At 39.3% G+C, this 12,092-nt stretch overlaps 1 protein-coding gene across 1 annotated transcript; it reads right to left on the reverse strand.

The window, feature by feature from the left end:
* Positions 1-9,247: 9,247 nt before the first annotated feature.
* LOC145990109 (uncharacterized) lies at positions 9,248-10,121 on the reverse strand. The gene is given in 4 exon segments (XM_083125762.1): positions 9,248-9,515; positions 9,517-9,578; positions 9,632-10,031; positions 10,033-10,121. Coding segments are annotated over 4 exon segments (819 nt in total).
* Between the last annotated feature and the right edge of the window lie 1,971 nt (positions 10,122-12,092).

Consider the following 12,092-nt stretch of genomic DNA (forward strand, 5'->3'; position numbering starts at 1 on the left):
AGCGGCTATACAACAAGCTCAAAAAGGAAAAACCCCGGGCATAGACGGACTACCGATTGAGTTATTTCAATACAATGTTATATACATACAATACACAACATTAAAATAAGAAAATTAAATACCATTTATTGTTACATCTTAACTTTGTCTTGAATAGTAGCCCTTTATTACTGATATGTACTTTGCGTAAGGGAATGCAAAATCTACATAAATTTTATCCTTAACAATACTATTATGTAGTCTACACATACTAATGACCGCAGAATTCTGATGGACCAAATTTTTGGAAAAAGTGCATATAAACGGTTGACACAATCTTAATGATTGAGGTTTAGTACAGAAGTTTAATCTTTGCAAAATTTCTTCTGTTTCGGTTAGACCATTAACAACTTTATATAATAAAATATGCTTTGCAATATCAGATCTAGTTTTCAAAGAGGAAAATTCAAATTCAGTTAGTAGCATATTATAAGGTATTCTTAACACATAAGACGATTTTTTATATTTTTTTAAGAACAGATATCTTAAAAATTTATTCTGGATTCGTTCGAGTTTATCAATATATAATTGGAAGTAAGGACTCCAGATTACATTAGCATATTCCAATTTACTCCTCACCAGAGCATTATACACAACTGTTAAGGCTTTACTACACTGCATTTCCTTTGTCTTTTTAAATATAAATCCCAGAGTTTTGAAACCTTTAACTACTAGTTTATCAACATGGTTCTTGTAAGTGAGTTTAGAATCCAGAATTATTCCTAAATCTTTAATTATATTGACTCTCTGAAGACCCACATTACCAATAGTATAATTAAATAAAAATGGAGATGAAATTCTTGTAAATGTCATGGAAAAGCATTTAGCAACATTAAAATAGAGCTTATTTCTTATACACCATTGATGGCATTCACTCAAATCGGACTGTAATTCTGTAAGATCCTTAAATTTTACAATATTGTATAAATATTATAATTCCTATAGATAGAGGATGTTTTAATTGTAATATTATAAGTGATACTAATAATAATATAGTAATTAATATTAATTGAACAACATTTCAATAATTTAGATTTGGAACCATTCTGGGAACTTGAATTCTTTTACACAGCTGCCTCTTAGATTGTGTAATAATTTTTAAATTCCATCACTGTATGCGGAAAACAAAAGTTTTGCATTAATGAAATGATTCCACCTTTATTTCATCAATGACACCCGTCTTGTGCTATTGTTTGGATACTTTCAGCACTATACTCTGTCCCAACTAACTTAGGAGCAGGCGAACGAAAAGAAGTCTGCGCAAGTAGTGACGCGAGTCGGCTCCACCAATGAACACGTGAGAGGAATGGAGTTGTGTGGAGTGGGGGAAAGCGACCGCAGTTACCAGCCTTCCCAGCAGCGTGTCCTGCTTCGCTCTGGCTACTCGATTTCCTTCGCTTCTGTGACGTTATGCGTGGCCTTGCTCCACAGTTAGTTGGGACAGGGTATAGTACTTGTCTTCATTGTTATTCTGAAAGCAGAGTACATAGAGGCAGTTTCTTCTTTCTTGTTTTGTCTGTTTCATCAGTCAGGGAGCCATGAGAAGAAAACGGCTGCGAAACACAGAGGACATCTAAACAACCTTTAATTTGCAACAATGTGGAACGTGATGTTTTTCATAAGTTGCACGGTTCTTGAATCTTCATAAGACTTGTAGAAAGGAAGTTCCTGAAATTGGATGTAAGGTTTTACATTGTGTGCTGCATACGATACGCTTCATTCAGGAAAGAAAACGTTATACTCTATCCAGGGAATCTCTGGAGCAAGACCGTGCATACACAGGGAGAAAACTAATGGGCGGAGCTAAGCAGAACACGCTACTTCAAGGGCTGATAGCTGTGGTCCCCTTTTCGCCTCCCATACAATGGGAGATGTGCAGGAATCTTGTGTGTAGAAATGTATACCCTGTCCTATGGATCTCTGGAGCAAGGCCGCGCATAGCGTCAGAAGGGATCGAGTGGTCAGAGCGAAATAGTACACGCTGCCGAGAAGACTGGTGACTGCAGTCGCTTCCCCACCTCCACGCGATCACGTTCCCTCTCACGTATTCATTGGTGGATCTGTCTCACGTCACTACTTGCGCGGAGACTTGTTTTCGTTCGTCTGCACCAGAGATAACTGGGACAGAGTGTAGTGACGTGATAAAGCTACACCAATTAACTTATGTGCTATATTGAAGTTGTGGAGGCGTGTATCACACGCTACAACCAATATATACATGGGTAAATAACACTATAATAACTAACATATTTGAAATGAAATACATTTTTTTTTCAAAAGTCACGTGACTTTAGTTTAAATTAACTTCGTTGTTGCAGTGGATGGAGAATAGTCTGAATTGACCTATCAGGGCGAAACGAACTTAGACTAAACGTTTTTTCTCTTTTTGCTTACCCACTGTGGTGGCAGGGAGAATTGGATATTGATCGCTGTGCTCATTCTAAATTACCATTTGTAATTAACCAAATGGGTAATTGCGAAATCGTTGCATTCACTGTTTCAGAATAGCCGCCGAGAAAAACAAACGAGTGTAGAGATCCAATTACAATACCAGTAGAGAACGAACCATTTGAAAGTGAATAAATGTCAAACATATCATCAGCCCAAAAGTAAATAAAGAAACAATAAACATCCACCGATGGATGCAATACAGATCACATATTTACCTTAGTTGCACACCATTCTTCTCAAACCTGGACAGAGAATAGAAGTGAGAACTGAATTGGCTACACGATTCGAAAAGTTAAATTTCACAGCTCTGTGATGTAAATATCGCTTTCATTCATCAACAACACCGAGTTAAATTGGCATCGTTCATTTGAATTTTAAAAACCAGAAAGTTTATTATTTTTATTGTTAATAACAGAAATAAAGTTGAGTTTGTTAGTATATGATCAGAATAACGAAATTAAAAAATTCATTACACTCTTGTCTCGGGTATATGTGAAGCAAGCGAACGGAAACAAGTCTCTGCACAAGTAGCGACTTGAGACGGCTACACCAATGAACACTTGAGAGGGTTGAGGGGGAGCAGGATTGCGTGGAGGGGGAAACGACTGCGGTTAACAACATTCGCACCAGCATGTTCTTCTTCGCTCTGCCCACTCGATTTCCCCACTTCTCTGCCGCTATGCGTGTCCTTGCTCCACAGATTCCTGGGACAGAGTGTAGATTGAAGAAAATCTGTGTAGGTATAATACAGGATTAGGTAAAAGGTGGAGTAAAACACACATAAGATTAGCCAAAAGTAGCTGAAAAGCGGCGCAAATTAGCTAAAATCAAAACCAAATGAAATATTCGAGCTGTAAATATGTGTGAATTTAAATAGATGTGATGTATCTATTTGATTCAATATCTGTCTTCTCTTATTGGTCCATTCAATTGTCTCTCCTTGTTGAAACGAATCGATCTGCATTGATTTCTCTGAAACTACTAAACGTGGAAACATAAGATTCGGTCCAATAATTACGTACTTTTACATTTGCATTATTTGTATGCATTTTCAAGGCTTGTTCTTTTGACTTGTGTATAAAATGTGTTTTACTATGCAGTGGAAACTCGGCCAACACGTCTGACTTTCGTGAATACTTGAATTGCTTTGATATACTTCAATTTGCTGCAAGCATATTATAAACAAAGTATTACATAAAGATAATAATCAAATATTTAAAAAAAAACTAATATGCACTAATTTTTTATTATAAAATGAGACAATGAAGTGAAAGTATTAGTTTGTGAAACCATGTAAATTCACTATATTGAAAATTCTGTGAAAAGAAACCAAAAGATCATTATGTTAGAGAATGGTATTGGATACGATTAGAATTTTCCACTTTGATAGGCAGATAATTGTTTGATACTGAACATGAACATACGTAGTTCTGTAATTGCATATAGTGAACATCACACCACACATCAGAAATGAAAAGGAACACTAATTTAGAAAGTAGCCTCCCATAATTCCTGGTGTTAACCTTCAATGTTTTCGTCATATTGCTCCTAGATAATATGAAGTGTGTAATAAATTAATTTCTTATTAATTGCAATGTTTATAATGTGATCGTGTTGGACACCTGTACTGCAGACTAAGGAAAAAAATTCCTGATTTTTTCACATACTATTTTTTGAACCCCCGCGTCATATATTGTATATCCCTCACCCGGCGCTCACCTAGAGCGTGTGCTTTCAATACTGCACAAGGCTTATTGGAGAGGGCTGATATGAAAATTTGCTGTTTCCGAAACACGTCTCTGCTTTGTTTCAACTGCAGACTAATAAATAAGCTTCAATCTTTCGTTACTTGGAGAACGCTTTACAGAAGCGGGATTTTTAGTACTTCCGTTTCCCGTTCTTTCCGTTACCAAAATAACCCGTTGCTGTAATGAAAGTAATTAAGGGTTATATGAAGCAGAAGAGCAAGGAAGTCGGAAAAACAAACAGAAAAACATTTCCCATAAACTTCACCGAACTTCGACGACGATCCGGTAACATTAAGGAAGCGTATATCCTCAGAGGATAATTATCCTTCCGAAATCTTATGCGTTGACGGCGTTTCTTAAACGGGGGAAACACATCCGCATTCTCTATTTACCTTGCACTTTAGAGAATCTTCAAACACCTGGTGCTCCTGCCTGAGATTGACGTGAACAAGGACTCGGCAATGAAAGCCTCTTTACGGGAGAATCACTCGCAGGAGGGGGGCTTTGGGGGGCAGGGAGAAGCCGCTACAGCTGAATCCACTAATCCGCTCGAGACTCCCATCTTCCAGCGCTGTAGCAGGAAATGTTTTCTGTCATGCTACCCAATAAGCCTTTCTCTCTCTCCTCTCTGCATCCCTCTTGCGTGGAGTTGTGAAGAGGCTGCAAGGGGGAACGTGATTGGTAAATGCACGAGATTTTGTTCGAACCGGGGCTGTCTGTGTTTCCAACGTTCTGCAATAAGAACTGCTCTTCGGATTTTGAAGTGCACACCCCCCCCTGCCCCTCAACCTCAGCCTGCTTTCATTCTGCGAGGGTGATTCGAAAAGCCTCCTTTTTTTTTTTACCCTCTCACTGTTCCCATTTCGTCAGGGTTGGTTGCTGTGCGTTGCGAACCTTACACAGGAATGCACGTGAATCCATGGATTCAATCCTCGGGATTTCCCCATTCAAAAGGACACAATCAAAACTGAAGAAAAAAAAATGAATGTAGCATTTAAACAGTACAGTTTGTATCCATACATCGTAGCATTTATCCGCAAGAAAAAGTACATTATTTTCGCAAGATCTCTTGTTGTTACATCCCAAAAGAGTTACATGTTTGCCCTCATAATATGGGTTCTAAAAATACAATCAAATATTCAACTGTTTTCATAATTCCTAGAATGCCGATATTGTTGATACATCGAAAGGGTCTCTCCGATGGCGTAGTGGTAACATCACCGGTTTGTAATCAGGGGATCCTTGTTCTGTACCCATTGGAGACATGCAGTGTGGTTCGGATCTCACTTTGAAATGTAGGTCCAGTCCCGATTAGCCTATTTGTTGACTTAAAAACAAAATTTCATGCTTCGAAACTAGTTCGAATCGAAAGAAAATACAGCAAATAAGATCAAGCTTTTGACTGCCATTATCAGGGATCTGATAATAATCTGATAATAATCTGGTCTTACTGAAGAGGATTTGATGATTTTTCAGTCTAAAATGAGAAAAAAAATTAAAAACGACCGAAGGTGCATACACGTTGTAAGAAATTACAAGATGACAACATTACCTTCTGTAGCTAATCATAACTTAATGTCCGGATTTTTATGTACTAACCTAAGCATGGGAAATGTGCACACAATATTCAAGAATACGAGAATATGTAATAATATTTTTTACCCTCCATTGCTGTGATATTGTTTAGTTTCAAGTGGATTTCTGGAAAATTCGCCAGGGCTTCTACCTTCTACCTATTCCTTTCGCGTATTTTTATAAATATCTGTTGTGCATAATGGCAACCCTGAAATTGAGCCTAACTCTATACGCAACCCACCAGCGCCTTACGTAATTTGGGTTGCCTAGTTGAAAATGTTGTTGTCCTAAAACTGTACAACCTATGTATATAATATAATTTATTATCGTTTCAATACTATTTCCAAACAGAGTACTTTATGGCCACACTGCATGTTACATGATAATCTAATAATGAATGCAAATCCAACTGCTTACAGTAGTGTCCAATTAAACTGAGTTTATTGTGCTAAATTTTGAAATTTTAATGTTTAACGTTACTAAAGCAACAATTAGCTCACACAATGTATTTTGATAAAATCCTGTGTTGTCAATTTTTGTTTCCAAGGAATCGGTTAGTAATTCTAATATTCAGCTAATTTGCATCGGTTACATACAAATTGAAATGATCGATCAAGTAAAGAGTGACGGAGATATTGAATGTTGTCATAGTTACATAACAAGATCCCTTACCGCATACCACGGAACGAAGCGAAAGCTAACGAAAGTTTACAAACGGTAAGTCACAGGGAACTATACTCTGTCCCAACTATGTCTGGAGTAAGCGAACGAAAACAAGTCTGTGCGCAAGTAGTGATGCGAGACGGCTCCACCAATCAACACGTGACAGGGAATGGGATTGCGTGAAGGGGAAGAGACTGCACTCACTAGTCTTCGCAGCAACGTGTACTGCTTCGTATTGCCCACTCGACCGCCTTCTTTGCTGCTATGCGCGGACTTGCTCCAGAGATACTGGCACAGAGTATAGCCTCCATTTGTTTTTATCCCCTCCCCGCAATCAAATGATGGGGCTGGATGAGCTCCAGAGCTAACTTACGCATGTGCATCGAAGATACTACCTGAGATCAACATTACTTTCTCATTTTCTTGCATCCCACGATTTCTTATACCCAAATATTTCACTAATTTAAAAGTGAAGCTGTTCCCCTATTTTCCCTTACGCGGTGCTGCCTCGATAATTTCTGGGATATAGATGGCTGGCATAGAGGGACGGACACACTTTTCACGAAGGGCGACCCTTTTTCAGCGTCACTAATTAGAATTCTGCAAGGGGCCTGGTGTGTATCAGGGGCGGCATTACAAACAGGTTGCGAGGATGCGAAAGTTAAGAGATCCCTCGGAGTTAGTGATGCGCCTCGTGTGCGGAGGTAAGTGAGCAAGAAAACGAAATGGATGACTCCTTTTTGTAGCTCGGTCCGTTCTCCCTCCCGTAGTTAAATTGACCAGAGGAAAGAGCTCCGTGACAGAGGCTCTTCCCCGCCAATTTCTCTCCAAAGGGTCTCGTTCCAACGGTAGTCCCAAAACAAGGACTCGTTTTTCACCCATCCGCCTCCTGTCAGCCCAAGGCCTGTTCGACTCATTTTTTCCCCCTTTCAGAAACAAACATTACAATACCAATTCTCCTTTCGCACGAAACTAAGAACAATGATGGTAATTTTGGCTGTGGTTTCGATGCCCATAGCTTTGTAAGGACCACCATGTTAGGCACATTTCAGTCATATACTTGAATATATCTTAACTTTCAAGTTAAGAACTTGGATTAAATTATTTACACTTAATTCTTTTCAAAATTCATGTATATATTTATGTTTTATCTTATGTTATTATATTATTCGCGTATTTCTGCAACATTTATTCAGAATTTATAGGCTAATAATTATCCCAAATAATATATGCAACGTTTTCATTGTTTTTCAAATCCAAAATGGCTAGGATTATTACTATCTTTCACGCAGAATTTGTTGTTTAAGCACAAGTTAAATACATTTCTTCTTAATATTGATTTTTGTTCAACAATGTACAAGATTGAAGTAATTTGTCTTCGTTATAAATACGTAAACTAAATCTATATTTAATCATTTTTATGTGCAATGGCAAATACGAATTATTTGATAAAATCAGTTCCGTTATTTCTATATAGTTTAATATTGTAATATTATAGCAAAGTATTTCTCTCTCGTTTTCAATAAAATAACGTTTCCCATTGGCTGTTTATGTTAGGAGTGGGGAATGAAGCTTCGTGTATTTGGCGACGTCAAAAGTTCCACGTTTGCATTCTCAATTGTTGCCAACCACAATTGCTATTCAGCATTAATCTGACATGTAAATTATCAGTTTTTCTTGTGTTGTTTTTATGGAATGAGTTTGTAGCATTGTACGAAAGAACAATCTGTTATACTGCGCCTCGCGCTTGAGGTAGCAGTTGAGGTCTTGCTGTTAACGGTAGAGGCAATGCTCTGTTTCTGTCGTGACAAATTTTACTAATCACTGCCTTCGAGCGAGCAGGACCCAACATATCATTTGTTTGAACTGTGCGAAAAGTATGTAACGCGCGCGATTCGGTATTAAAGTTTTGGACGTTTTTAAATTTAATGATTTAGTTTTATTTACTGTCACAAGTCGGTGGTTACCTTCCAGATGAAGGGTGGATCGTCTTAATCCCGATCCCTGGGTGAGAACTCGTGCTTCCAACTGACTAGCAAGGAACAGAGTGTTGCCAAATTCGTGACTCCTTACCGGAAGATGCGATTGTGGTGGCACGTTGCAGCTTCGTTAGTCTGCAATTACAGTGTACTCTGAGCGAAACAGTGATAGGCATTTGAGTGTTTCTGAAGAATGAAGATTCTCCGAACCAATCGAATGCCTTTGGTATCCTCAAAGTGCTTGGAAGTAGCCACACTCTTAATAAAATAACTGGGATATAAGGGGTGGCCCTTTCGGAAAACACCTAAATATGGACCTCACGCCCCTGGTTCGATACCCGATGGAGGCACATAGTGGTTCCGATCCCACTGTAAACTGTAGGTCCAGTCCCGATTAGCCTTACTGTGCATAAAGTGGACTTAAAACACCAAATCAATCACACCCTCGTAGTAGGCCTACAAGCCGATAACTGAAATATTGGGGCTTGTGTCGTGTCGCGCACATACAGGGTGCATAGGCTATTTGAGGACATTTACGTAAATTTTGAAAAATAACCATATCTCGTCCAAAATCAAATATATTTCCATGAAAATTGGTACACATGAGAAACAAAAGCTTCTGAATAGGTTTATTCTATAAAATCGCCTTCAGCCTCAATAACTTTCTCGAGAAGGGACCGAAAGCGTTGACAGGTCTGAATCAAGTGGTCTTTGTTTATTTCCGACATCACCTTGACAATTGCTGTCTTCAATGATTCTTTGGTGTTGTGTGGATGTTTATTAGTCTCTCTTTCAACAACGCTCCACACATAATAGTCCAAAGGGATTAAGATCTGGAGAGTTAGGGGGCCACAAGTTGGGTGTGACATGGTCATGGAGATTGTCGGACATCCATTCTTGGGTAGTGTGAGCCTTATGAGAAGGAGCAGAGTCCTGTTGAAATACGTACGGCCTGCAATTGCGTACACTGTCTATCCAGGGCTTAACAACACTCTGCAGAACCTCAATATAGGCTGTAGCATTAACTCGAAGACCCTGTAGAAAGAAGTGGGGTGGCATTATGTCCTTCGTTGCTCACAACTCCTAAACCATCACAGTTGCTGGAAACTTGGTATGCGTAACTCTGGGAACTTCAGAAGGGTCCTTACATAACAATCTGTCATTTCGGCGATTAACCTTTTGGTCTTGATCAAAGTTTTTCTCATCGGAGAAAAACCACAGCATGCCATGTTCCTCAGGGTTTTTGACTTTGGTGAGTAACAGTTTTGCACGGATCAGACGATTCTCTTTTGTTTTTGCAGACATGAATTGACCTTTCCTCATCGAATACGACTTGTATCGAATGTCTTCATGAACCAATGTTCGAATTGTGCCCTCTGACACCTTGCGTTCCTTTGCAATGGCCTTCATTGACTTTCCTGGGGTATCACTGATAATTTCCTGACGATTTCGGACAAATTCTGGTGTCCTGATAATGTCAGCACGTCGAGAATGCGTTTTTCGCTTCGAAACTCTTGAAACATTCCAACCGAAGGCTTCCAACTCTTTCCGAACTTTATGGACAAATGATATGGCACCTAGAAATTTCTAACGCCTTATGATTTGCATGTAAGGCCACAATCACAGCGCTTCTTTTCATTTCTTGAGTTAATATAGGTTCCGTCATCGTATATCTGCAACAAAAACGGCACATCAATAAGGTATAAGGTTTTTATATATGGAAAATTTGGTGTCCTCAAATAGCCTATGCACCGTGTACACACACACACACACACCCCACACACATTATATATATATATATATATATATATATATATATATATATATATAGTGTGTGTGAGAGAGAGAGAGAGAAAGAGAGAGAGTGAGAGAGAGAGATATTGTATCTGTTCATCCATTTCATCTTCATCTCCTACACCGCCATTAGCCCAATGTAGCAGAAATGCGACGTTAAAAATAACTTAATCAATCATTCCATTAACAAAAATATCTGAGACTACGAAATTGCTTTCTGAAATGAGTAAATCCTACTGTAACCATTTATAGTCAAGTATTTACGAGTACGTCTTATTAACGTATTTTAAGCAATCTCCACTATTTTTAAGTTTGTCAAATCCGTTCATGTTTTTTTTTAAATTTCACGCAACCTGTCCTTGGAGTCTAAACTGTTGAGTGCTATTGTAATTATGTTCCTTTTTATTTGATTGGTTGATTTTACTCTGCTCTTCTGCCATTTTTAGCTCGAGAAGGGGAGGATGAGTGATGATGCAATGACATTGTTGAAGGGACACTCACAAAGAATACCCATGCCCAGAGGGGGATTCGAACACTGGACTCCTGGCGATGTAGCGCGTTGTGATAACCACTCCGCTACGGCGGGTTGGCTTTATTCGTCTTGGAAATATACAACTGGCTTGGAGCGGCGCTTTCTGGTGTATTTGACCTGAAGCTATTCCCCCCCTTCTAGTACCGGCTCTCAGCTTCTCTAAATTTGCTTAAATTTGTCTGTTCCATTGTTGAAGAACCACATTTAACCTTGTAGACATGGCGGGAAGAGCACTTCTCCAAGCCGCCTTCTCCATTGTCTCAAACTTTAACTTCCGCGAGAGCTCTTAAACGGCCTCGATTTCACTTAATGTCCTTTCCCCAGAGTTTCCCAACTTCTTTGCCGAGTCTCCAACGGGTGGGCGAGCGTTCAATTGCGGTTCAGTCTTGTTTCATCTTCAGCGGCGGTCAAGTCGCCTTACAAGCGTTTACGGACACCCGTCTGAAGTCATTACTTCCTCCGATGCAAGAACTAGCGTAATGGTCCATTAGGGAGAACAATTAAGCACGCTACTGTACTCGAGGTTTTACGGACGAACCATTTGCAGTGACATTTCATTATGTGCAGATAAAGACAATACCGTGTACGAGACTATAAAAATTCTCCCATTGTAGCCCATTTGGTACCTCTTGCCGAAATTCACATTACGTTTCTGTCACCTGATATATTGTTTCATAATTGTTGAGCAGTTATCCTTCGTATCATATCCTCCATATACAGGGCGATTCAGTACAATCGTGCAGAAATTGGTGATGCGAAGGTTAATACTTGGCGATAGAGAACCTACGGCCCGAGAAGCCAGTCAAACTAGGTAAGGGCTGAAACATGTGGAGCTCTAGCGCGGGGAATTCCTCGATGGCGTAGTGGTAGCGTCGTCCCCTTGTAATCAAGTGATCGCGGGTTCGATACCCGGTGGAGGCACATAGTGGTTCGGATTCCACTTTAAACTGCAGGTCCAGTCCCGATTATCCTTACTGTTCATAAAAATGTACTTAAAACAAAACTCAAACTCGAGGTAGTGACACTTCTGATGTACAATGACATTGATTTACGCGTATGAGTTCCATGCTTGTACATTTAGAAACTAGTATCATAGCACTGACGAACTGGTGTTAACATCGTACAAACTCACAATATTTTTTTTTCACTCTTTCTTCATAATGACAGCCGTTAACCACAATGACAGCGGCTTAAGAAATTCTGTCGCACCCTTTCGAATATCCCTGTGACGTGTTACGGGTCTCATACATAAGAGGTTTAAGGTATCCTCAGAGGAACAATCGACAGGATTCAGATTAGGTGACCTTGTAA

Source organism: Lepisma saccharinum, chromosome 7, assembly GCF_977018435.1.
Source record: "Lepisma saccharinum chromosome 7, izLepSacc3.1, whole genome shotgun sequence".
Classification (NCBI taxonomy): Eukaryota; Metazoa; Arthropoda; class Insecta; order Zygentoma; family Lepismatidae; genus Lepisma; species Lepisma saccharinum.